The 26,455-nt window shown below is 54.9% G+C and overlaps 1 protein-coding gene across 1 annotated transcript in view; it reads left to right on the plus strand.

Annotated features, from left to right (window-relative positions):
* Nucleotides 1-1,593: 1,593 nt before the first annotated feature.
* LOC125345228 (histone-lysine N-methyltransferase SMYD3-like) overlaps nucleotides 1,594-26,455 on the plus strand; it is a gene marked incomplete at its 3' end in the record, with an annotated part of 73,685 nt that continues 48,823 nt past the window's right edge. The window contains exons 1-3 of the mRNA XM_048337444.1: nucleotides 1,594-1,657; nucleotides 2,179-2,281; nucleotides 9,644-9,754. Of these exons, the coding sequence (XP_048193401.1) occupies nucleotides 1,626-1,657; nucleotides 2,179-2,281; nucleotides 9,644-9,754 (246 nt within the window). The remainder of the gene's footprint in view (nucleotides 1,658-2,178; nucleotides 2,282-9,643; nucleotides 9,755-26,455) is intronic.

Consider the following 26,455-nt stretch of genomic DNA (forward strand, 5'->3'; position numbering starts at 1 on the left):
ACTCCTAGAGAAAGGAGCGGGCGTGGAGCCAGCGCACACTCGCTCATTCATAGAGAAAGGAGCGGGCGTGGGGCCAGCGCACACTCGCTCATTCATAGAGAAAGGAGCGGGCGTGGGGCCGGCGCACACTCACTCCTAGAGAATGGAGCGGGCGTGGAGCCGGCGCACACTCACTCCTAGAGAAAGGAGCGGGCGTGGAGCCAGCGCACACTCACTCCTAGAGAAAGGAGCGGGCGTGGAGCCAGCGCACACTCACTCCTAGAGAAAGGAGCGGGCGTGGAGCCGGCGCACACTCACTCCTAGAGAAAGGAGCGGGCGTGGAGCCGGCGCACACTCACTCCTAGAGAAAGGAGCGGGCGTGGGGCCAGCGCACACTCACTCCTAGAGAAAGGAGCGGGCGTGGGGCCGGCGCACACTCGCTCATTCATAGAGAAAGGAGCGGGCGTGGAGCCGGCGCACGCTCGCTCGCGCACGGTAAGCGTTTCTCTCTGCCCGGTGTGCCCGGTCTTCGACACTGAGCAGATGGAGCAGGGCCCTGTGCGCTGCGGGTGGAGAGCGGTGTGTCCGTCTGGGTGACTGGCGGTAGGGCCGAAGCCGAGGTCAGGAGTTAGACCCAGGAGAGAGGATGGCAGCAGCCAGCGACACTGAGTAACGCAGATCACTTCCCCACCCCTCTTTAAATGGTGCCAGATTCCATCTCCCTCCTCCACATCTAAAGCGCCTGTGAGTTCTAGCATCTTCCCTGACCCTGTCCCGGGTATTCTCAGATTTGACCTGCGTGTCCTAGTGACTTCTATGGGAAAACAGGCACCGCTGAAGTTCGGCCTCTGCCCTCAAGTGCCTGTTGCGGGTTGTGTGGGGCGCGTGAGTGCTGAGTCCCCCGGGGTGGGGTAGGTGTGCCAAAGGAGAAGAAAAGGCCTCTTCATGCAGGGATGAGAAGCATCTCCTGAGGGAGACCCCGAGTTGCTATTTCCCCCGGCTAGTTCTTCCTCTTAAGGAATTCCACTAGAATAAACACATTCTGGGAAAGTCTTCGATTTGCTTCATACTAAAGAGAAAATTAATTTTGATTTGATTAAAATGTTAGCAAATGACATGTTTTTCCCTCATTGGTAGATGACTTCCTTAAAGTTCTGATGATCCGTGAAAGCGTGTGTTACGATTTATCTTCCCCCACCCCAGCAAATGTCCCCCGTTTCAAAGAGCCGCCGTGGGGGTCTGGCTGCGTGCGTCGTTCTCCAGTGGCGGTCTGCCTGTGTCATGCCATGCACAGCTGGTGTCTGTTGGAAGTGCGTGTGTGTAACCTGCGTGTCGGGGGCTCTCTCCTGTAGTCCTAGCTGCTCCGGAGGCTGAGATCCGAGCCCTGTGGAGATCCTCTGCCTTCCCCCAGGGTGGCAGTGCTTCTGCACTTAAACTCCAGCTGCTCTGCGGGGCCCTTTGCCCCGGAGCTTACTTTGCAGCTCTCGGGGCACCCTGGGTTGGCTTGGATCTCCTCTCCTGGGCATGACGTCAGCAAGCGGCCTCTGCGGGTCCCGGAGGCCTTCGCCTCTTGCGGGCTGTGCCTGATGTGACTGTCCCCTTTCTTCCAGGTGATCTGCAACTCCTTCACCATCTGCAATGCGGAGATGCAGGAGGTCGGCGTTGGCCTGTACCCCAGGTATGGAGAACAGTTCCCTCCCAGCCCAGCCTTCCAGAGGAAGCCAGACAGGGGGTGCAGCTGACGTCCCCGGAGCCCAGAAGGCACGAAAGTGTCAGGTTTATAGCAGCAGGTTCTGTGCTGTGCACAGGGAAGACCCCCACCCCCCCCACACACACCTGAATGCTTGTCCGTGGGTGGCTGGGGTAAGAAGCAGAGGGTGCTGGCTGCAGAGACCAGCTGCCCCCCACGTCCCCCCATCGACCTCCAGGCTGACGCTCATGATTATTTCACCAGACCTGCAGTTAGCATGCTCTGGGCCACATTGCCGGAGCCGGGGGAGAACTGGCCCGACTGGCCCTGCCCTCTGTGACCTTGTCCTTGACCTTCCTTTGGGCCTGAGCTGCGCTCGTCACCCCACCCATGCTGTTCTGTGCTGCTAGGGCCCAAACATAAATCCCATGTGTCTTCTCCCTGCGTTCGTGGGGGACGGCGTGGAGTCTGTCTCTGGCCGCTGACATCTCCTCTTTTCTTTCCCTCAGCATGTCTTTGCTCAACCACAGCTGCGACCCCAACTGCTCAATTGTGTTCAATGGGCCCCACCTCCTGCTGCGTGCGGTCCGGGACATCGAGGCAGGAGAGGAGGTGAGAAGGAGGCACCTGCCAGGGCAGCCCCTTGCCTACCGAAGCCCCAGGGCCTCCCAGCAGATCTGGTCCTTCCGCCATGACACAGTCCGCGCTGGGTTTAGATGGCTGTTTACGTATGTTTTTAACCGTCACATATGCAGATGACAACAGATGCATGTACATGGGACGTGGGGGTGGGAGGTATCTTTTATGTGCACAGGAGCCCTTGAACCCAATCCTTGGCAGTAGCTCAGCGACTTCCTCCCCTCCTTCCCATGTTCTCTTACAAGGGCAGGGAGGCGGCTGGCTGTGGCTAGCCACCCTACAACTACTAACTTCCTTCTCTAGCCACTGATCTCACTTCAAAGGTGATGGTGCACTTTAAATTCCATGTTGAGTAAGCAAGTACAATTTGCTTTTGAGTCTTTACAAAAGTGCTGGGCTCAGCAGAGGCCCCGAGGAACTAGAGGCTTCGCAGTGGCAAATGCGCCTTGGTCCGCTGGACTGTGGACAGCCAAGCCAGCCTCCTTTGGTGGAGAACCTTCGTGCTTTATGGAACCAGTTTCCTTCTACCTTCCAATCTGCTAACGTAGATATGTATTGCACGGGAAACAGAGGGCCATAAGCTTTGATTGCATTTGTGCAGCACTCAGACAATAAAACGTGAACTCGGAGGTACCATATTTTATAGAGACAGGGGTCTGGGTCTCATGAAATTCCCTCCACAATGATGTTCCATGTGTAGCTGCCTCTTACACAGCAACCTGCCAAGCTCCCTGCTTTTAGGGCCGCTGTACTAAGTGCACTGGCCCAGCTGTCAGTGCTACGGAGAAGCTAGGTTCATTCTTCTAGGTCCAAAGACACCACTGTGAGGCAGGTGAAAAGGGGCAGTGCTGCCTGTTTTCAGGTTGCGGCGTGGCTGTGACGGTGGGAGTGATGTATTAATCTCCGTATTGCACACAGCAAAGGCTGGGGAGAGGCCCGGCGCTAGAGTACTCGCCCGCGAGCACTGCTTCTGCCCTTTGCACTGGAAAGAAAACTTGGCAAGCAGACAGGAAAACAGAAATGATCAGTGTGTTTTGAGACAGAGGCTTCCTGGTCTTCATATACTTTACAAGCCCATCTTTTGTGCTTTTCTTACTCCTTTCCTATCTTCTCTTCCTATCTGTGGAGCAACCCAGCAAGTCTAATTTTTGTCCAAAGCAAAACATTCCTGCTCATTGTCAAAAAGACCTGCGGCTCAGCCAGCTCAGATGCTGTGATCTGTGTAGTGATTAGGACCGCTCCCTCCTGCCAGCTGCGGAAGTACGCGAAGCTGCCTTCCCTCTGCAGTGCATGCCATGGCGGTGGCGGGCGGCGTTCCCTTGGCTCAGCTGGCCTTCTTGCCCACTAGTCACCTGCTGTCGTACTCTGTGCCCTTCGAGGCTGCTCAGATGCCGTCCCTTCTGCGAAGCCCTTCCTGATCTCCTAGGTTGAGCAAGAGCCGTGCTCCTCCAGGCCTTCCTCTTAGTGGGCACCAATCCCAGTCTTTTGCCAACTTCTCTGTTCAGCTGTGAGCTTCAGGAGGACCCTCAAGTCAGAAGGTCCCTATCCCATCTGCCGAATTGACCCTTGGTAATGGAGAGTTGGAGAATTTGCCTAATGTGTGCCAGGCCCTGGGTTCAATCTTTGGCACCACAACAAACACAATACCAAATGCATGTGTGCACACAGGTGCACACGGTGCACACACCCACATACACATGTGCACACTCACGCAGGCAGTACGAGCAGTGTTCCTCAATGGAGCACTGCTGGAGTTCCAGATGGAGCAGTTCCTCCCTGTACTCAGCTGCTGATCATTGAGGAAGACATGGTCTCCAGTCCCAGCTCACCACCACTCAAAACAGATTTTTGTGTTTTTTTACATTTAAACCAATCCTGTAAGGCAGAGATAGGGAGAGGGACGGCCACGAGAAAGGACGTTCTGAGGCATTGGTTAGCAGAGCTTCTTTCTGTTTGTTGGGCGAGCAGAAGCCTCAGTGAGAGGGAGGAGAGAGTTGTGGCGGCGGCGGCAGCTTTGCCCGTGGCCCTGGCGGCTCGGGGCAGCGCAGTTGTAACGTGCCCCATGGGATGTGAGTGCTGGAATTCAGCTCTGTCCGAGCAAGAGGACTGGACGCCTGAAGCAGGTGGCTCTGCCCGTGCTTGTTGAGTAAGTGAACATGGCTTGGTAAAGACAAAACAAGAGGTGGAATGAGATCTCGGAGCCACTTGTCAACTACCAGAGGTTGTTTGGCACGTGTCATAACTCCCAGAAAGAAAGGAACTGGAAGGCCAGTCTGTCCCCGTTTGAGGTAGACATCTCACGCAGGGAGAGCTACAAACTGCAGAAGTGGCCTGGGAAATCTCTCAGCTCCTGTTTTCTCTTAATAAAACCATCTTTTTGGACCCCCCATTGGACTGCTTCCTTTCAGACCAGCAGCATCTGTAACACTTTGCAGTTTCAGGGTTTTCATTGTCATGCTGAGTTGTCAAGTCTCTGTGTTGGTTTGATGTTCTGGTCTCCTCATTCCTCTGCCTCCTGCAGAGACATTTGTGATATGGTCCAGGCTCTCATGCTGGTTGCTAATGGCTGCCCTTTCAGAACTGGGATCAGCTGTGAAATACATTTAGTGGTCTGGCATAAAATATGGATCAGGGACGAGTGCTGGACAGTCCGGGCCCCTTGTGTGGAAATACCCGGCTAGAAGAACCTGTAGCTGCTAAAGCCATTGTCTGTGTAGTCAGCCTTCTTTCCGTAGAGCCACGTCCCTCCAGACCAATGTGATTTGCACGAATCAGACATATCAGTGCATCCATCTGATGACAGTTTGTCTGACGTGTTTCAGAATTAGGACAGTCTGATTCTTTACTCAGCCATCTGTTTTGTGAAGTCACTGGACAGACTCATTAAGAGCTTTCTGGGGAGCAGTTAAAGAAACTTTGAGGAGCACAGAGATGAGTAGGAGCCAGCCTTGCCTCCAGTGGGAGGTGGCACAGGAGCAGCAAACAGTGATGGAATAAGCCGCGCCACGGTGTGCGTAAGACAGGGCCTTGGTAAGGTTCAGAGCGGTGCGCCCACAAAGGAGTAAGGAGCAGGACTGGTGGACTTGGAGGATGCTTTGCAGAGAAGTGACCTCCCCAATGTGAAAAGGCCTATGAAGTGAAAGCGGGGTGAGCCGGGGAGCTCATTGTAGACAAAAACATGGAGCCCAGAGCTGAGTGAGTGGAGCACATGAGAAGCAGTTCATGTCCATAGACTGCAGAGTTGGGATGTGACCAGAGGAGCAGGAACGGAGGCCCACATCAGTGGGATGTGACCAGAGGAGCAGGAACGGAGGCCCAGGTCGGTGGAGATGGCTCAGGGGCCTCACACGCAGCTTGGCCATGTGGAAATTGCATGCCAGTGGCTGGTGTGTCGCAGGCAGCTTTTGTAGAGCGGTGGAGAATGGGCAAGGAAATGCCACTGGAGACTCAGGGACAGGGACTGTGCCTAAACTAACGCTATCTTCTGTGTAGGGACAGGATTGAGACCAAGTTGATCAGCCTGGAGGCCAGGTGACCTCTAGGCCGGAGGGGACAATGACTGTGTGTCATCTGGAGTCAGATGGTGGCTCAGGATGAGGGATCTGAAGAGTGTAATGCCCAGAACGTCAGCAGAACGTGTGAGATGGAAAGTGACAGTGAGGTCTGTGTTTAAGGACTGGAACTTCGCAAAGACCTTTTTCAGTGCAGAGCCAGTATTAGGAAAGCTGATGACGGTGACACTGTAATTCTAGAAACAAAACCTAGTTCAAATCATTTTAATTTGTTTTCATTATATATCTAGTAATAGATGGGGAGCTGATTTCACAAAAGGAGTTCCTGTTGCTTTTAAACGTAAGCATCATGTTTAAGATGTAGAAAGTTGTAATGTTGGACCTAGAAAATCCCTTTGACGTTACTCTGACATTGGTTCTAGAAAAAGTCTTTTTGGTAATACTCCAATGTAGGATCTGAAAATTTTCTTTGATAATACTCTAAGATCTAGGAAGTTTCTTTGGTAACACTCTAATGTTGGATCTAGAAAATCTCTTTGGTAATACTCTAATATTGGATCCAGGAAATTTCTTTGATAATAATCTAATGTTGGGTCCAGGAAGGTTTTTTTTAATAATACTCTAATGTTGGAAATTATTTACAGCATTTTCCACAAGAGCTGCAGTGAGGTCAGTAGCATTAATATTTGTGGAATTTAGCGTTGTGCCATTGAAATATCAACTGATCAATTGGCTTTGTTTGGAGTGTTTGATCCCCAGAATGGATCCTGCATGCAGTGAGCAGATACTCCAGGAAAATAGTTGGCCCGGCCTGTTTTGCACACCTCAGTGGTGTGAAAGGGTGGCAGGGTGGCTCTCTGAGGGAAAGGCTCTCTGAGTAGGAGGCAGCATCGGAGAAGGAGTTTGCCCTGGCTGGCGAGGGCCACGCCACGTGCAGCCACGGGCGTGTGGTGACTGGGGCCGGATGGAGCCGCCGGGGACGAGGAGGGGACAGGGAAACAGGCTGGCAGGCAGCGAGAGACCCTCAGCAGTCTTCATGGCCCGAAATGGCCTGATCAGACGTGGGCTTCGGAAGACTGCAGAGCAGTGGAGAAGATGGAAGGCTGACAGAAGGCAGCAGGGGGGCTAGTTAGAAGCCATTGTGTAGGCCAGGTAATGGCCACAGGCCCTTACCAGGAGACAGAGGCTGTGGAGGCCGTTTGTGGGTGATAAATGAAGTGCCCAGTCCCCTGCTGCCCATTCACCATCTCGTGGGATTTGGCCCTCGTGGCACAATCCTCCGAGGGCCGGCCGGTGGCTTCCTGTCTGACAGGCCTGCCTTGACCGAGGGGCCATGGCTCAGAGCCCCTGGGCTGGAGGGAACACGGCTCAGCTCATTTGCGTGCTCGCCTCCTGCGGAGGAGGCGGGACCCGCGGGGCCTCCCCATGGGAGCTGAGTGTGCAGTGCTCCATGCTGGGTGACAGACTGTGCTCAGAAAGTGGCTGCTCCCAGGAGGAACCCCGTGTTCTCCAGAAACCAAAGCAGCTTGCCGAATCTCATGGCTCCCTGGCCTCAGGCAGCCGTGGCTTCAGGTCAAGCACGAGAGGGTGATTCTGGGGACTGCAGGGTTCCTGCGTCCTGACTGATGGGGGTCTGCTTTCCTGTACTCTCCTGACGGCCAAGGCAGCTCCTTGTGCTGCTGGCTCCTCCCTGGCTCCAGCAGGGTGCGGCACGACGTCACTGTCAACCAGCTTCAGGCTCGAGCCTGGCTCTGCTCCTTCCTGCGCCCCCGTGCCGCGCTGCCCCAGGAGAGAGCCCGCGGCGTGGCGTGGTGCGGTCACGTGGCTGGCTGTGCTCCGTAGGCCCGGCCAGCCCGGTCGGACTGCGGCTCCTGCCCCTGGGGATGGCCCTGGTGGGCCGGCAGGCTTCCCGTCCTCCCTGCCGCGTGCGCGGAGCCGGGTTCTGTCGGCGGGGATGGCCTTCTCTGCCCTGTGTGATGACAGACATGAAACATCATGTTTGGTGGACTTGAGATGCTTTTGTTCAGGATTAAGGAAAACCACATGGAGTGCCTCCTTTGCTTAGGGGAGATTTTGACAGCTCCCTTAGCAGATAATCCCCCTCTCTTCCTCTCTAACAACACCCCTCTTCCCTCACCACACATCCCCATAATTACTTTGTTTCAAAGCAGAAAAGTGATTTATACAGGGTGGTACAAGCTGATATATGTTGCAAGGAAAAAAAAAAACAAGGATGAGAGAGGGAATTTAGGAGTGCTGGGTGGGGTGGGAACCAGACTGTCACTTTAAATAGGGGGACAGGCTCGGCCTCATTGAAAAAGGTGAGATTGGTTGAAGCAGAAAGAAGACATGGGAGGTCACCATAGTAACACCGGTAGGCTGAGGTAGGACTGTGGGTACAGCCAGAAGACTGGCCCATGGAACACCAGGACCATGCTTCCCAGAGATGGGAACATGAATCCAGAGACTTAGGCTAGGAGAGGCTGCCATTTCTCTAACTAGCTGAGATGGGAGACCCACATTTTCCCCTGATTCATTGCATACTAGGGTTATAAAAACTACTAAGTGAGTTATTAGCAAAATGGGAAAAAAATCTGTTTTAGTTCTAGACTCACAAAAAGTTGCTTGGTAAGAGCAAATTAGTCTAAGGGTTTGTGCATTCCGACTTTGCAGTTCCTTACTTGGCTGGGGCTGGTGGTCCGCCACTGGAGGACACACTTGGAGTGCAGCATGGAGTCCACTGTAAGGACTTGGCCCTTAGGGGGCGCTGCTGTGGCCTGTCAAACTGAGGACGCCCTGGGCCGGCCTATAGTTTGAGGAACCACTTTGGCTAGAGGATGGAGGGCAGGGTACTAGGGGGGTGGAGGGAGGCCAGGTCTGAGACTTGCATTTCACAGGTAAGCAATGATGGTAGTTGAGTGGGGTAGTGCATTGGAAAAGGTAACACGTGGTTGGTTCTCACTGTACTTTTAAGACCATCCCAATCTAGTTCCTTGCTGGACCAGGAGCAAAGTCGACAATAACTTTGAGGTTGCAGCTTGGATAACATGAGGGGAGTTATAGGCTTTGAGATGGGATTGTGGGAGAAATACATTGTAGTCTAGGTCGTTTGAAATATAGTTCAGTACATTGCCGATCTAGTCAGGTGAAGCCAACATCACAAGGTTGCCTAGAGACCTGTGACGTAAGGTGGACCTTGGAGAGACACTTGCGGTGTTCTCCAAGTACGTTCCTTTACCCTCTGCGGTAGGGAGTAGTTACTGAATGTGAACCATCAGAACCCCCGTCTGCGAGGGCACGCTGACACAGAACTTGTTCTCCTTGCAAATTCTCCCACACTTTTTTACCCAGAAAACAAGAGATCTTCTCATTTCAATGACAGTACATTAGGGTGCCACCGAATTCCAGGCAGCACTGTGAAGTCGCTTTAGATTTCAAAGCAATCTGGCTGCATCATCTGCCACCCGCTTGATTGCCAGGATGGACTTGGCTTCTCCAGTAGCCAACCGTGAGAATTTACAGCTGAACCTGGGTAGTCCCAAACATACAACAGTTCCTAGTAATTTTACCATTCAGTGGAGAAAGAAAGGTGTGATTCACACAAAAAATACAGAGGCCACAAGCTGAGTTCTTCTAACTGAATATGTGACGTGTGTGCGCACATGTTCACACTGAACAAAGATTGAAAGGAAGTGTACCAAAACCTGGCACAATTGCATGGTGCGTGGTCCCTTCTCGCTTCCACTCGAGTAGTAGCAGGGCCAGTGACCACCAGTGGGAGCCAGCACGGCGGCTGTGTGATGACTTCCTCTTGGTCCTGCAGCTCACCATCTGCTACCTGGACGTGCTCATGACCAGCGAAGAGCGGCGGGAGCAGCTGAGGGACCAGTACTACTTCGAGTGTGACTGCATCCGCTGTCAGACCAAAGACAAGGTAAGGTGTATGGAGCCAGACGGGAGCCCTGCTCCAAGACCTGCCAGAGAGGCTTTGGTTGCGTTAATCAAAAGCAAAGGACCCTCCGAGTGTGGTGGGGGAGCATGAACTAGGTACTTGTTTTGTCCTGGAACTTCTGTCCCTGCCGGGCTGAGCTGTAAGCACAGGTGAGGTTCTGTGGGGCTTAGAGTGTTGGGGAATATAGTCGTTGAACATGTAATTAAAGGATACAGAAGGCCCAAGGCTGTGCTATAGTGAGAGAGCTGGATTCCATTACAGTTGGTAACAGCGTGGCTCAGAAACACCAGGTGTTACCAAGTTTATCTCTGTAAGATGTGTTCCACAAGGGTTTCTTCTGAAGTGCTTTATCACATAGAGATTCCTTTTCTAAGCAATGTTTACTCTCTAACGAAGGAAGAAGAGCGAAAATAAATGCCATAAGATAAAGATGGAGCCGTGCTCACATGACTCAAGTGCTCTCCTCATTCTGAGCCTCTTTACTTGGATTTTGTGTGTAATTGGGTTATCTGGTGCTGGAGTGCTTTTGTAAGGCTGCTTATAGTGTTAGACATCTTTTGTGATCATTATCTCATTTAATGTCAATAATTATAAATAAATTAGGAAACCGCACAGAAAGGTTCGGCACTATGCCTGTGGGGTAGAGGAAGGAAAAGAGTGGCTCACAATCAGATCTTTCAGCGTGCATGGCACGTTGCTCACGCAGTCTTCTGGCTACCTGTGACTTCAGGAGCCAATCAGAATCCGAGTCTCTGAGGACAGAAGTAAGTGCTCTCACTCCTTGAGAAAGACCGTCAGCTCGTTGGAATGCTGGCGTGGACAAGAACGTAGTTTCACGTTAAAAAGAACCTTTAGAAACAACCTAGTCGAGACACTGGATTCATGGCTGATGGCTCCCCAAATCCACTTTAGTGTTAGCCTTTGCCAGTGGCAAGAGCACCTGGGCCTCCCAACCTCCCCTCCCCTCCGGACTTCCCTTCCCCCGCGCAGTGCTCTGCCATGGAAACACAGCAGGCCTGCTTCCCGCCAGCCAGCGTCCTGAGGCATGGGAACGTCAGGGCTACATACAACACGCCTTCAGAAGCTCTTGAATGAACTATGCTTTATTAAACATTAGTGTCTGTTCACTTTTGCTTTATTGTAATGTTGAGATGTGGGCTACAATAGTTAGGGAAGGGCTGGGTTACGAATAAAGTTGATAAGTAAAACGGGTTTTAGGAGCTAGAGCACATTTTTTCTAATTCCGGAGATGTGATCCAGGACAAGAGCAGCTGCTCTGGGGGTCCCATGAGGAACCCCATCTTCTTTCACCTTTCTTATTTCCCCTTAGCTGCTTCTGATCTCAGGGTCCCACGCCGGGACAAGAATGGGCTAAGAAAGGACGAAGGAAAGCCTGCGTTTCATTGTTGAGTGGCTGCCACAGGGCCGTATTTGGCTGTAAAGCAGGGAAGGAAGCTACTTCAGCTTTTCGGAGTTGATCCCGGGGGCAGAGGGACGTGAATGACTTCTGGACCGCCAGTTCATAGCGTCTTCACCCCATTAGGTAGTTTTCTTTGCCCTCTCTACCCTATTGAGCTAGAAGTTTGTTTAATATTGTATGAGTCAGGGGTCTGAAGAGACAGAACCAGCTAGACATGTGTGTGTATATGTGTGTGTACACGCATGCATATGTGCGCACCTGCATGCACATGCACAGCCATAGGTCACTTTATGATGAAGATACATTCTAAAAAATGCATCGTTAGGTGATTTTTGTCATCACACATAGAATTGCACAACATAACTCTTCTGCAGCAAACTTCTTGTCAGTAGGAGCATGTTCTAAAATAACAATGAAGTACAGTATGGTACAAACATAAGCCAGTAACATAGCCATTTGTCCCCACTGAGTGTCACATGCTATATGGTGTATTGTTCCTTCATTCCACTGGCAGAACCATCAACCACTCCCTATAGGAGACAAGAGTCTGCATCCTGCCAGCCTGCCTGCCGCCTGGCCTGAGGCACTGGGGCTTTTGCTCTGCTTATTGCTTTACATCCCAGTTCTGCTCTCTCGTTGGTTCAGGGAAATGCTTGTCTTATTACTGCACCAGCAGAGCTGTTCCTGGTTTCTGTTTTTTGTCATTTGAGTGTCCTTCAGGGCCTGAGCTTCAAGCACCATACTTGGGCGTCCACAGTTTGCTCAGAATCCCAAGTCTCTGGAGGCAAAGAAGGACAGATGAAGGAGGACCCGATCTCCTTCCTGGCCTGCAGATGCCTTCCCTCCTCGCCACAGGCCCTGCCAGACTCCACGAGAGGGCTGAGCACAGTCATCCTACAGGGTCCGTTCTGGGTTCGGGGGGCCTTGCGCTGCTGATTAGCCTCTCACTCCCTGAGGCCTCTGATTTGCTTCTGTATAAATGAAGCAGAATTTATTAGCATTGGTACTTCTTTCAGTTCTTTCCAGAAATGGCCTTTTGCAATTTTCATACTGTTTTTTATTAGACTCTTCTGAGACCCTCCACAGCAACAGAGTTAGAGAGCCTTGAATAGCCAGGTGATCTATGAAGAACGTGTGTGTGTGTGTGTGTGTGTGTGTGTTTGTGTGTGTGTGTGTGTGTGTGTGTGTGTGTGTGTGTGTGAGAGTGAGATCAGCTAGGCGGTGGGCCTCAGGAAGGGAGCCGAGGAGCTAAAGGAGGAAAGGGTACTTGTCCAAAAAAGAAAATAGTGGTTAAAGCTATATTCGAAGGAAGTAAGAATTTCTTGTCCCATGAAGTTATTAGGGCAACTAGAGCCTATTTAAAATGTCATCAATTACTTAAAGGTCATTAGTGAACCAAGAATTTTTTTTCCTCTTCTTTCCCCTACTTTGCGAAATGAATCAAGAGCAGAGCTGCCTCGTGAACATGAGACCAGCGAGTTCCAAATGGTTTATGTTCTACTTTCAATCATCTAAGCCAGATGTGTTTCTTATTTCTAAAGTTCCCACCATAACCACACCACATAATCTTTAGAAGATTGGGAGAGATACCGCCCTGCTTGAATGGGTTTTAAGCGGTCAGAACCTACCATGATCCTAACGGAGCTTCCCCGTGATCCGCACTTTGCTTCTCCAATAACTGGAGTGGCTTTCCCGAAGCCATGAAAGCCTGGCAGGCACTCATGCTCCAGTGAGGACGGGGCTCGATCGCAGAGCCGCACAGCCCTGTCTGTCCCGTGGCATGAGGTCCTGGGAGGGGTCCTAGCAGGGACAATGGGTCATGACGTCACCTGGGAGCCAAGAGCCATAGCTGCGATGTCTATTCTAGAACACACTGCTCCCCACATCACAGGAGATGGCTTCTCCTAGACAGAGAGCTGGGCCCCCCGGCCCCTGCGTGTGCCTCCACCCGGGGACCCCTGACTCACGCCCGTCGTCCCAGCTACTCAGGAGGCTAAGATCCGAGAATCACAGTTCAAAGCCAGCCTACGCAGGACATTCTCGGAGGCTCCAGTCTCCAGTTAGAACACCAGAAAGCCAGAGTGGAGCTACAACTCAAGTGGAAGAGTACTAGTCTTGAGCATGAATCTCAGGTACAGCATCTAGGCCCTGACTTTGAGCCCCAGGAGCAGCACGTACACACATGCACAGATGCGCACACGCACACACACACACACCATTCACTTTGGGCTTTAGAAGCTAATGAGTGACCGTGTGATATCTTGGTACATGTCCACTTCGTGTGATCAGGTTAAGCATACCACATCTCTATGCAAGTGTTCAAGGCCACAAAGACCAGGGCCCAGGGGGGCGGCTCCTGAGCAGCAAGAGCCCGAGGAAAGATAATCGTGTGTAGAGCCAGGAAGCCAGAAAGCATGGCACAAAGACAGAGTCAGAAATGTTAAAGCGAGGCAGGGAAATGAGCATGATTTCCACACCATTGTTCCCGGAAGGAGCCTTTGGAGAGCTGGTTTTGCAAGTCCATGCAGCATGTTTTTTTTCTTCAAAGAAAGAAAGAGATGTGGCTGGGTCTGATTGAATATCCAGTATATGGCAAATGGTTTCAAATAGGGTGTTGAGACGGTCTCTGGATGCTTCTGTGGCAAGCTAGAGCATCCCTGGTGGCGTGAGCACTAGTTGCTAAGGCATAGCTGTGTGGTCCCCGACCCCAGCTGCCCTTCCCGTGGTCGGTGTCCTTGTGGTCCCCCACCCAGCTGCCCTTCTCGTGGTCCGTGGCAGTGTCGTCTGTGCAGTGTCATCTTCCACAATTGCTGCACTTCCCTATGGTTTGTGGCAGTGTGGCCTCCCACCCTGCCGCCCCTCCCATTGTGGGGGGGGGGGGCGGGGAGACACACCAGCCACATTTCCTATAGTTAGGGAGTCAGTTGCAAGTGTCAGCTCATCTTCTTTTTCTCAACCTTCATTGCCATGTCATTTTCTGACTCTGAGGACTCTAATAAGTAAGACTGTGGGCTTTCTTTGTCTCTGGCTGGGTATGTAAATTAGGGACCTAAAATTCTGAGAGGCTCAGTAATGCTTCCCTGTCTATAATTTTAAAATGTCATAAGACAGCTGCCTACCTCCACATTTGTCACTAAACTCCTCTAGGCAATAAATGGCCTCATCCTTGATTTGGACTCATCTTGATTTTCTTAGAATGTAGTTAATCTTGGCATTTTAAAAATACCTTCTTAATGCTAATTTATTTATTGTGTCTTTCAAAACAATACATAAAATAGCAGCCAATTAATTATTCTTTCTACAACTGAAAGTAAAACATTATTTCTAAACAATTAGGTTATGTTCAACACAACATGGTAAAGGCTCCCTTGGGCTCAAGCTCAGCTCAGAAGATGAGGCAGATTATACAAGTTCAACATCATATAAATGAGTGTTTTTATAACAGCTTCGTGTTTTACAGAAGGTCAATAAAAAGCCTTGTACAAATTGTGAATTCCTTAGTTTTATGTCATCACCATTTGGCTCATCAAAAGACTGAGAGCATTGTTCTTCTCAAGACTTGTTCTGAGCATGCATTGTGTAACTGTACATCCAACAACTCTGTAAATTAAAAAGGTAAAAGAAAACTCCTAATGGTGTCAGAGAACACTAGGAGAAAGTCACCCTAGAAGAAATGATTAAGGGCACAGAGAGTTTCCAGCGTACAGAAGAAAGGGCTCCTCCGGAGGACAGCCTGTGGCTCAGTCTCCCTGAGCTTGGGAAAGTAGGCTTAAACCACAGGTATTTGGGTCAGAGGTACTGACCTGGATTTTTATGACGCCTCGGTGGCATTTCACCTGTGGGGGGCTTGGGAGAACCGTCTCTCCCATCTGTCTGACCTGTGAATTCCCAGGAAGCTTCCTAGCCCTCAAGTTCTAGAACCCTGGCTTGGCTTGATAAATTCTCAGGTATGTTAGATGATTTGGAATTACAAAGAAAAATCAGATATCCCACCACTAGAACAAACTCGGTACCTTATGATATTTGACTTTTTTTCTTGTTTAGAGCATTCATTTGAGGTTGAAGCTATTTTCACTTCTATCTGTTGCTTCTTGTAATAAGACCATCGATAAGCATTTACTGAATGCCCTCCCCTTCCCTTGCTGGTTTAACAGAGCCCCATTATCTAAAGCTCCTGGAAGGCAAGCCCCAAATAGCAACGAGTCAAGGATGTAGCCTACATGTGTATGCCCACACTCCTGTAGTGTCAGGCCTACTTGTCATCAAGTGACACTGTGTGGCCTACTTGGGTAAAGGCCCTTCCCAAAGTAATTTAGCATCCTGTGAGGCCTGGGGTGTGGCGTGGTCAGCAAGATGCAAATCTCCCTGCTGGATTCTTAGCTTTGGCAACACAGAAGAAATGATCACACAGGCAATAAACTTAGGGACTTCAGTCCTGTGCTAGCTCGCTTTCCAGCATTTAAGACAGAAGTGCCCGAGATCATCGATTCGTAGGGAAGAAGGTTTACATTGATTTGTGGTTTCAGAGGTCTCAGTCCATGATAGGATGGCACCTTGTCTTTGGACCTGTGGCAGCGCGGGACTTCTTGGTGGGAATGTGTGGTGAAGCAAGCTGCTTATCTCCCACGTTCAGGAAGTAGCAGAGAGAACATGATGGAAGGAGCAGCCAGGGCCCCAATATCCTCCTCAAGGGCACACCCACAGTAACCTAGCTTCCTCCCACCAGCACCACCTTCTAAAGGGTCTGCCACCTCCCAAGCCACGGCCTGGAGAGGTACTTGAGAGTCAAACCATACCAAAATTGTTCTTGTTTTGTATTCTGTTAAGTTTTTTTTTTTTTTTTTTTTTTTTTTGCCAGTCCTGGGCCTTGGACTCAGGGCCTGAGCACTGTCCCTGGCTTCTTCCCGCTCAAGGCTAGCACTCTGCCACTTGAGCCACAGCGCCGCTTCTGGCCGTTTTCTGTATATGTGGTGCTGGGGAATCGAACCTAGGGCCTCGTGTGTCCGAGGCAGGCACTCTTGCCGCTAGGCTATATCCCCAGCCTCTGTTAAGTTTTTTAAACAAATAAGCAAGAGAGCTTACAAGTAAAAGAAAGTTCGTGGATCATTTTGTTCACTAACTATTACTCAGTAGAAAATGGTGCAAATACCACAGAGTATCTTGGATTTCAGGGCTTTCTTTGGGTGGTTTTAGGGCTTACTAGACGCTTGTCCGTGTCAGCGCTTTGAGCCCTAGATGGTACCTGTTCTGCAGAGTGGTCCGCCACTCTGTAGTTTGGAGAAAGCAGATTGCTTCTGCAGTGCTAGGGGTTTGATGACTGGTAGTGAAGGGTGATTGTCGAAGGCAGAGGGTTTTCACTGCTAATAGAAAGCTTCAAGGGTTAGTTATGCCCCTCCCACATTTCTTTTCAGACCTTAATGATTGAGCACACAGATTTAAATAGAAAGTAGCAAACCTTGTCAGTTGGGGGCACTTCCTGGTGATCAAGTCTCCGCTGTGTAACGTAGTCACTGGGGTAGAAGCTGTCCTCCCCAGCCCCATAACCTCGGCCCCTTCCAGCGGCCAGGTGAGTCCCTTTACCCTCGAACTGTTCGTCCTGCCACAAAGCTCATCTCAGTAATTTGTAACCAGGAAAATTACTACTGCTGCCATCCTGCCTTTCAGTGGAGTGTGCTTTGCTGAGATGTATCACTTCGATTTTTATTAATTTAAGCATTTTGTGTCAACAGACGGTAGATTATTATTAACTGGTGCAGTGTGGTGCCTCGCAGAATACATACGTGTCATACAAAAGTAATTAACTCCCTCATTCCACTGCAGAGCAGATGTGTAACTAAATAAGACTGGGACCCAAGGGTACGCTTGGGGACTTATTTATTTATTTTCCAGTCATTAAGCTGTTGACTGAGTGACCTCATTGCGGGCTTCTCAAACTTGGTTCTCCCTTCATCCCTGCTCTTCCCACACCACCACCCGGAATTCACGTGACTCACCGCGAGGTGTTGAAGGTCGGTGTCGTGTGACTTCGAGCCACGGCTCAGGAGGAAGGAAAGCTTCCTGGGGAGAAAAGGCTAGGTGGGCCTTGTTGTTGGAACCTGGAGGTTCTTCAGGGCTGTTGGGAGTCGTGGGGCTTGGGGCTGTTTGGGGAGACGTGGGGTCTCAAAGCAGTGCCCTGGGAGGAAGTCCTGTGAACACCCCCACACCCCCGCCATCGCAGGTGGCCTCTCCTTGTCTCCTCTCCCTCTGGTAGCCGCTGGGCGCGAGCGTTTCTCCACCGCCTTTTCTCCTACCTGCCCACCTCCACTCTGCCCACTCAGGGTGGGGGAGGCGGGGAGAGTGTAGGCCCACGACTTTTCTGGAAGGGACTCTTCATCAGTTCCCCTCTCCCCTAGCCCGGCCTGGCTTCCATGCTTTTTCCAGCCTCGGCCGAGGCTCATGGCCTTTACACCTTTGCCTCCAGCCCTGGCGTCCGGTAGCCTTGTGCCTGCCCGGCTGTGTGCATGCATCAGTCTCACTCCGGAGGCTGCGGTTCTCACCTGTTCTTCCTGCAGCACCCCTGTTTCCACTTCCCACAAACACTGTGTAATTCCTGCTCGCTGTGTTCCTGTTCTCTGATAGGTCCATAATGAACTTGTTGCTGGAGTGACTAAAGGAAATTGGTACAGTCGTTAGCCAAGCATGGAGTTGAGCACACTAGAATGTTCCAATTGTCTGTCTCTATTACATGAGGCTTAACAACGGTGTTTGTTCATGGAACAACTCCCCAGAGCCTAAAGGACCTCTCAGTAAGGGAGGTTTTGGGTTTGGTTCGGTTTGGTTTGGTTGGTGGTACTGGGAGTTGAATTCAAACTTGCTAGGCTGGACCTCTCCACTTGAACCATGTCTCCAGCACCTTTTGCGTGGGTCATTTTCAAAGAGGCCCTTGCTTTATGCCTCCCGGGCCCGCGCTGTGATCCTCCAGTTGGTTCTCCCCCGTAGTAAGAGGTACACGGTGGGCGTGTCCTGCTGCCACGTAGCGGGCACAACAACTGCTCTATCGAGAGGGCGTCTCGTGAACTTCCTTTTGCTTCAGCCTCCCATCTCCACTTCCCCGGTAGCTCGGATCACAGGCTTGAACCACTGCCTCCGACCAGGAAGGGAGATTCTTACCGTCCCTTTTCCCAGCAGTGTTTAAGCGCTGAGCACGCCCTAGCCCATTTCCCCACACCAAGGCCGTCAATTGCAGAGATGGGGTGCAGCCTCCAGCCACCACCTCAGTCCCGCAGCCCGTGCTCAGCCCTCTGTCTTCCCAGAACACGTCCTCCCAGGGCTTGGGAGTCAAACTTCAACCAACAGGCAGGCCTGGTTGTAGCATGCGTAGGTAAGAACATTTCAATCTGAGGAAAAGCATAAAGTAGGGTCCACATAAGCCCCACGGAGATCTGTGTGGTTCTGTATTTAACCAAGAGAAAAGAAGTGCTTCCCAGAGGCCCGTCTGCCTTGGGCTAGAGCCCCCTCCCTTGGGGCAGGAATCCCCTCTGATGCCCAGCTGGGCAGGACCCAGAGATGGCACACGGTGTCTTTAGACAGATTGCTCTACTCTGGGGCCACTGTGATCGGAAGTTAATCAATCTCACCTACTGAAACTCACCTTTCCTAACAGACCTCGGGGTCCTAGTTCCTCCCCTGAGCAAGACAGGAAGAGAGGATAGGTTTCTCATCCACCTGGCCACGCCCACGACTTGGGTCTTTTAGGCTGTGCAGTATAGTAGACAATTCTCAGGCGTTTGAGTTACACAACAGCAGCTAAAACCCAGAGGAACTTATTCCATCTTTATAACTGTAGACCTGGCATTGATAAATTAGAAACTGAGTGTTCTTTCCACCTCATTCAAATGATTTAAAAAGGGAAAGCATTCGTTAGCACAGTAACCCCCAATGTATATCATGGTTGTTATTACTTGAGCTAGCCTCTTTTGTACAGTAAGGAAAATGGTTCTTAGCAAGGACAGATCCAAGTTGGTAGCATCCATCCTGACGTGTGGTCACTTGCTCAACCAAGCAGAAACGTCACCGTACATTCTTGTTGTCTTCCATAGATGGTCGCAGCAGACACGGCCAGATCTTTGTTGAAATCACACAGTGAAGTGTGGGTGATGTCCACCTGGGACACGCAGCCTTCGGGGTGCTGGGTCCAGGAGGGCAGGACACGTCCCTGGTGCTCCCGTGCTGCCCCTGGGTTCCCGTGAGCATCTCGGGGGACACAGGAGGTCGCCGCTGGGGCCCCTCCTGCGCAGACTCACCGTCTGTGTGTTCTCGGGGGCTGCAGGGCCCCCACTCTGGTCTTGGGCCGTCAAGGCCTCTCCCCGTCAGGGGAGCAGCTGTGACACCATGACACCCGTTATAACGTTCTCTCTCTACCTCACCGGTACCTCATCTGCGACCGAAGGTGTGAACTTTTCCCAAAGATTTTGCTCTGCTTTCTTGAGAGTCGAGCCCAGCGTCCAGGAGCGCTCCGCGGTGTGGACACGGTCTCAGGTGTGGACACGGTCTCAGGTGTGGACACGTCCTCAGGTGTGGACACGTCCTCAGGTGTGGACACGGTCTCAGGTGTGGACACGTCCTCAGGTGTGGACACGGTCTCAGGTGTGGACACGTCCTCAGGTGTGGACACGGTCTCAGGTGTGGACACGGTCTCAGGTGTGGACACGTCCTCAGGTGTGGACACGGTCTCAGGTGTGGACACGTCCTCAGGTGTGGACACGGTCTCAGGTGTGGACACGGTCTCAGGTGTGGACACGTCCTCAGGTGTGGACACGTCCTCAGGTGTGGACACGGTCTCAGGTGTGGACACGTCCTCAGGTGTGGACACGTCCTCAGGTGTGGACACGTCCTCAGGTGTGGACACGTTCTCGCTTGCCCCAGTGCGCATCGTCCTTTCCGGGGCTGCGCCTCTCAGCCTGCGTGGGCCGCCTGGCTGCCCCGCTCCCCTGGGGTGGAGCCCTCGCGTGTGTGGACGCCCCGGGGGACCCGCCGCCTAGTCCAGGCCTTCCCACAGCCCTGTGCGTCCGGGCCTCTCGCCCTGCCCCTGCCCAGATGCCACGGAGCTCGCTTGTCGTCGGATGTCCCGGAAGGTGAACCAGAGCCTTGCGCAAGCCAGAAGCGTACGGCAAACGTGCACTCCGGTGTCGATCAAGCGTTTTACAAACCTGTTCCCACCTCTTAGTGGCCTGTGCCCCGGGGTCTGCAGATTCTTGGTTACAAAGCAAAAGTGCATCGGAACTTGCCGGGGAGACGGAGACGCAGGGGCCCCGCCACGCGTGCGCGATGGACGCAGGAACAGCCGCGGCCCGGCTGACCGCGCTTGCCGGGAGGAGGGGGATTTACTCCCTGACGATCTCGGTGTCTGCCTTCCCGCTCCTTCCTGCCCAATCCCATGTTTGCTTCCCCGCTTACCTTGGCCCCTTTCCCGCCCGCCCTCCCCCGCTGCTCCCCTCCCCCACCCGAGGATGACGTCAGCGGTGAGCCCCCGCCCCCGCCGCCCGCACCTGTGATGCCCGCAGTGCTCCTGCCAGCCCGCCTTCTGCTGCTCCCTGCGCGCCAGCGCTCCCCGTCCTCGGCTGGCCCCTTCCCGTCCCCCCGAGCCCGCCCAGCCCGCCTGCCCCGTCCCCCGAAGCCCGGTCTCCCGATGGCGGGGAGCGGGACTGAAGCCCCTGGGCCCCGACACCTCCCCTCCCCACGCTGCGGGCCCGCCGCCCCCGCCCTATCCCTCCCCCCGGGTCGCAGTCACAGCCCCGCTGCCTCCCCAGGGACTGCACCCCGAACTCCCCGCAGCCTCTCCCCAGGAAGGCTGGGTTCTGCGGGCTGGCTCGCTCCGTCCCCCGTCCCCAGGCTCCACCTGCCCACCGTGCTCCCGTGCTCGCCGTGCTCCCGGGCTCACTGTGCTCCCGGGCCCGCCGTGCTCCCATACCCGTGCTCCTGGGCCCGCCGTGCTCCCATACCCGTGCTCCCGGGCCCGCCGTGCTCCTGAGCCCGCCGTGCTCCCATACCCGTGCTCCTGGGCCCGCCGTGTTCCCATACCCGTGCTCCCGGGCCCGCCGTGCTCCCATACCCGTGCTCCCGGGCCCGCCGTGCTCCCATACCCGTGCTCCCGGGCCCGCCGTGCTCCCATACCCGTGCTCCCGGGCCCGCCGTGCTCCCATACCCGTGCTCCCGGGCCCGCCGTGCTCCCATACCCGTGCTCCCGGGCCCGCCGTGCTCCCATACCCGTGCTCCCGGGCCCGCCGTGCTCCCATACCCGTGCTCCCGGGCCCGCCGTGCTCCCATACCCGTGCTCCCGGGCCCGCCGTGCTCCCATACCCGTGCTCCCGGGCCCGCCGTGCTCCTGGGCCCGCCGTGCTCCCATACCCGTGCTCCTGGGCCCGCCGTGCTCCCATACCTGTGCTCCCGGGCCCACCTCGGGGCGGTTCTGCCCGCACCCTGCTGCAGTCTGTCTTCAGCACGTCCCAAGGGGAACGCGGCTCTCCCAGCCCCTCCCTCACCCTGATCTCCCCGAAGGCGGCACTGTGGCAGCGCCCCCCTCCACGGAGCGCACCCCGAGCCCCTGCCCTCCCGCGCTCTGACCTCGCCCTGCCCTGGGCGTCTGGTGCAGGTCTCTGCCCTGTTCACCCGGGCGCCATTGCTTTCCACATTGGTGTGCCTCGCCCAGCTGCCCTCCGCTCCTCCACCAGTCACTGTGCTTTGCACGTGGACCTCCAGCAAACTCACGTTAACACTTTGGATTCCTCTCTTACCGTCACGAGATCAAATCCGCCCTCTCCTCTGGCTTTTACCCGCCTCTCCAGCCTCCTATTTCAGCCTGCTTCTTTCCCTCATCAACTATGTCCCCGGCCGCTTGTCTGGGTCTCTGAAGCAGGACTCCAGTAAGGGAGGAGAGAGCTTTTCACCGGGGTGGGGGGGGGGTCCCGCCTCACTCGCTTCCCCCTCCTTTTCCTTTCTTCCCGTGGCGTCATGGCTGTGCTGTCCCCCCTGCCGGCTCCTCTGCTCCTGCATGGGTGAAGGAAGCCACTCGGCTCCGTCACCCGGAGCCCACGGCTCTCCGCGCGCCACGACAGCATCAAGACACCTGTGGCATCCTGCCGGGGACTGGGAGCCTGTCTGGGCGGAGGCCACCTCTCGGGTGACTCCTTGCCATTCCCACGCCCAGCCCTGGGGTGCGACTGTGGGTCAGAATGAGGCCAGTCGGAGGGCTCCCCGTGCCGTCTGCTGATCACACCTGTGCACAGCAGAGAGCGCGGAGAGCCGTGGCAAGGCGAGTAGACAGGAGGAGGGGGCAGCGGCTCTGATACTCGACGGCCTGGGCAGCCCTGGTCCTGACTGCAGGCGGGCACCGTCGCCTGGGAGCTGGAAGGGAATGGAGGCCACCGCACGCCCCGGGGGTGGGAGAGGCTGGGGGGCCACGGCAGCCCCCCAGGCAGAACTGAAGCCTCTGGCAGCTCCGGGCCTGCCTGCCCGCATCCGAGTGAGGAGCTCGGGGCCTCCTCAGCTCATCCGTGTTTGCTTCGAGAGAAGAAACCCTTCGTAGTCTAGTTTATAAACGTGTGCTAACATTAGTCTCGCTTTCAAAGTCCTGTGCAACATTAAAGGAATAGTAAAGCAGTAGCACTGTCTGGTACTGCATCATTTGAACCACCAAAGTATCGCCCGAAAACGAAGTAGAAACGGATCCAGAGGCCATGATTTCATGTGAGTCACGCCCTCTTGTGCACCCCAGATCCTGCTTTGATAAGCTTGACCAGCTGCCCATACCTGGTACCCAGGAGACACCCCCTGCCAGCAGGCGGGCTCTGGGGAAGGGTGCCCCGGGCTGGGAGCTGGGTCTCTGAGGAGGAGTGGCGTCTGCTTCCATCTCTCCCCCACCCCCACGTTTCAGCAGGTCCCAAGCGAGAGTCCCTGCCCCTGGGGCTCTGCTCTCCCGGAGTGGCGGACACACCTCTGCTGGTTCTCTGGCACCGTCTGTGAAGCCCCATTAGACCTCGCTGGGTTTGGAAGGCTCTGCTCTCGGTAATGCGCGCCTGGTTTATGAGACAGTTACGGGGAGCAGGGGGGGGGGCAGGGCGCCAAACATGGCCAGGGCTTTTATCTTCCATGTTACAAAGCGGTGCCCTGGCCCGGGGCCAGCGGGTTGACTGGAATATGAAACGCAGACGTGTGCTTTCTGTCGTGAGGCGCCAGGGCAGGCTCGGTGCAGCCCGCCAGCACCGCTCCTCCGGGCACCGCTGCCAGGACCTCGTCCGTGGGGGGGGGGGGGCTTGGGCAGGGCCCCCCTCATGGGCGTGGGGAGGGGCGAGGAAGGGCTGGGCGAGCCGTCCCCTCCCAAAGGACAGTTAGGAATGCGGCCCCACCCCCTCCCTCCAAGACCAATGCCCCAGCTTGGGATTGTTCTAGAATATGCTAACCTTTTCCCCTGGGCGACAAAATGCAATTCTGCGTTCTCTTTTCTTTCTGTAGTGAGCCGGCATGGCGTGCTAACTGTTTTCCTCACTGACCCAGCCCTTCTGAGGTTTTTGTGCATGGCCTGAGGACACCCGGCCGGCCTCGCTGGGTGCTGGGGAGGCGCCCTGGGAATGTGCAGCCCCCCTCTGGAGTCGCGGTCCCCACGGTAGCCAAGGGCCCTGTGTCTCGTGACTCTCCTGCGGGTCCTCTGTGGCCAGCCCAGTGACACGTGCCCAGCCCCACATCCCAGGACCCCCTAAACTGCTCCCTAGCTTGGGACCATCGGTAAAATAACCTCCCGTGCCTGCCTGCTTCAGGAGAGAGCAGCGCCCCGTGCTCGCCCGTGTTTGGAACACTGTCCGGGACGGCCACGCGCAGGGTGTTAGGGGCGGAGTCAGTGGGTCGGCTTGGTCCCGGCGTGGCGGCACGCAGCGGTGCGTTAGCTGTGGCCTTTGTTCTGACCCGCGCTCTGGCGGGGAGCTCTGGCTGGGGTGGTGTGCGGATGAGAAGCTGAAGTAGAAAGGGGGGGAGAAGGGGATGGGGGGGATTTGCAATTTGTTTGCGCAGCCACACATCCCCAAGTCGCTCTCAGAATTTCAGGTCTCCCAGCATGCACGGCAGACACCTTCTGCATGGGTGACTAATGGAGCGGAATGATTGGTCCCCATCTCCATGGTAACCCCGATCAAGTTCTCACCTGGGGAAGCTGAGCCAGGAGGCCCTGTGAGTTGTGGGTCACGCAGCTAGCCAGCAGCAGAGCTGGGATGGAGTTCAGCCTCCCGGCTTCCCCTCTGTGCTGGGGACTTGGAGTCATGGAATCCCTTCCTCCTTTGGACAGGGATCAAACCCAGGGCCTCGCTCCAGCCCGGCCACCGCGCTCCACAGACCCGTGCCAGCCCTCGCCCTGTCCTCGGCGTCCTTGGAGCATTCGTGCCTGCTGTGCCCTCGTCCTTGCCGTCAGATCGTTGCCCCTCCGCCTGACCCCAGCCTGCTCAGCTACAGTGTACAGCAATTTCCTGTCTGTTCTTAGCCGAGAGTGGAAACAGCTGCTCCCACAGAAGGAAATAGAAAAGATGCAGGAGACCAGGCTGTGGTTTTAGTCTCCTCTAAATTAAAACCTGCTCTTGAATTTGGGGGTGTATTTTCTCTGAATAGCTGTTGCCATTAGAACCATTTTCCCAGATCCCCAAACCTCCCACCTTGTGGTGTTTACATGGTGCGGTTGGAGGACGGCCGGGCCAGATGCGTTTGTAACTGCACCAGCCTTCTGTCCGACAGTCTGTGGCGGGCGCCAGGGGCTGGGCTTGGACGCGCCCTTGCGAGCCGAACCGGGGAGGTGCTCTCAGGAGCACTCCTCACGGAGGCCTTTCTACGCTGGCCAGGGCCGGCCCAGCCCCTACACGCCGCACGTGAGCTGTGCAAGAACAGCCCCTACACGCCGCGCGGGAGCTGTGCAAGAACGGCCCCTACACGCCGCGCGGGAGCTGTGCAAGAACAGCCCCTACACGCTGTGCGGGAAGTGTGCAAGAACCATCGGCTTGGGGCACTACCCGTGTGAACCGCGGGGCTCCTGGCTTTCTAGCCACATTCTCCACTGGCAGAGGCGCAGGCCGTCTCCCTGTGGGTTGTGGGTGGGGGACCCCGCGCCGAGGGAAGGAGGGGTGGGGAAGGCCGAAGCGGGCCAGGGCTCACACACCGAAGGCCACCGTCTCAGGAGTCGTGAAGGAAACACCCCTCGCCCTGGACGGTTCTGTACCCCCGGGGCCTGGGTCTGCGCGTGGCCAGTGCTGGGATGAAGGCCATGACAGGAATGGCCGAGGAGAGTCAGCAAGCTGGGTGTGTGTGTGTGTGTGTGTGTGTGTGTGTGTGTGTGTGTGTGTGTGTGTGCAGTGCCTGAGGTCCGCGGCTGTGTGGACCCAGCACAGCGCGCTGCAGCCTTACGGGGGCCTCTGTGGCAGGTCTCAGGTCTCAGGGCTTAGGACGCTGATGAAAGACCATCTCACCTGGCCTCAGGGCCGCCCCGCACCTGGAGGACATCCCTGTCACCCGCCCCGCCCTCACCCTCCGTGTGCAGGACGGGAAGGCCCCATGCAGCCCGGGGGAAGCTCGGGGTGCTGTCTGCCGAGGTCAGAGGCTCCTTGGCCTGCCTCTGGTTGGATGAGAAGAATCTGCTTCCGTGACTAGGTGGAGGAGAGCCGTCTAGGCAGAGGGCCTGGGCTGCGCCGGGGGTCCGCGCCCCTCCTCCTCCGCCAAGCCGAGGCCACTGCACCGAGCCCTGGTGGCTCCCTGGCAAGGTGGGGAGAGGCCGGGACCGCCCGCGTCCAGGGCTGTACAGAGGCCCCGCGGCCGAGGTGCTCCTCGTCAGGAGGGGCTGCCACCGAAGAATCGGGGCGGGGGGGTGGGGGGGGCGCTCAGCTCAGGGCCCGCGGCTCCGACACCAGCGTCTCCTCGCTGCATGCTGGTTGCTGTGTGCAGGGGCTCACGGGTTGCTGACTAGAGCGTGCAGCGGCCCGAGCTTGCGGCTGAGAGCCTCGCTTCCTCCCCTCCAGCCCGGCCTGGGCTGTTCACTCGCCCATTGAGGGCTTGTGGTTGATACAAGAGTGACTGCTCCATTCTTGGCCACCGCTTTCTACTTTATGAAAGAGCCATTTTCCTCTCAAGTGAAATCTAAACCGCTTTCAGCGGGCTTTGCCAGCGGACATGGAAATTGGTTCCAGCAGAGATGTTTCCTGTTCGTCATAAAGGTTTTTGAGTAGTGTCGTATATTAATCCACGAGCCCCACCAACCA

The sequence above is a fragment of the Perognathus longimembris genome, unplaced genomic scaffold, assembly GCF_023159225.1.
Source record: "Perognathus longimembris pacificus isolate PPM17 unplaced genomic scaffold, ASM2315922v1 HiC_scaffold_5425, whole genome shotgun sequence".
Lineage (NCBI taxonomy): Eukaryota > Metazoa > Chordata > Mammalia > Rodentia > Heteromyidae > Perognathus > Perognathus longimembris.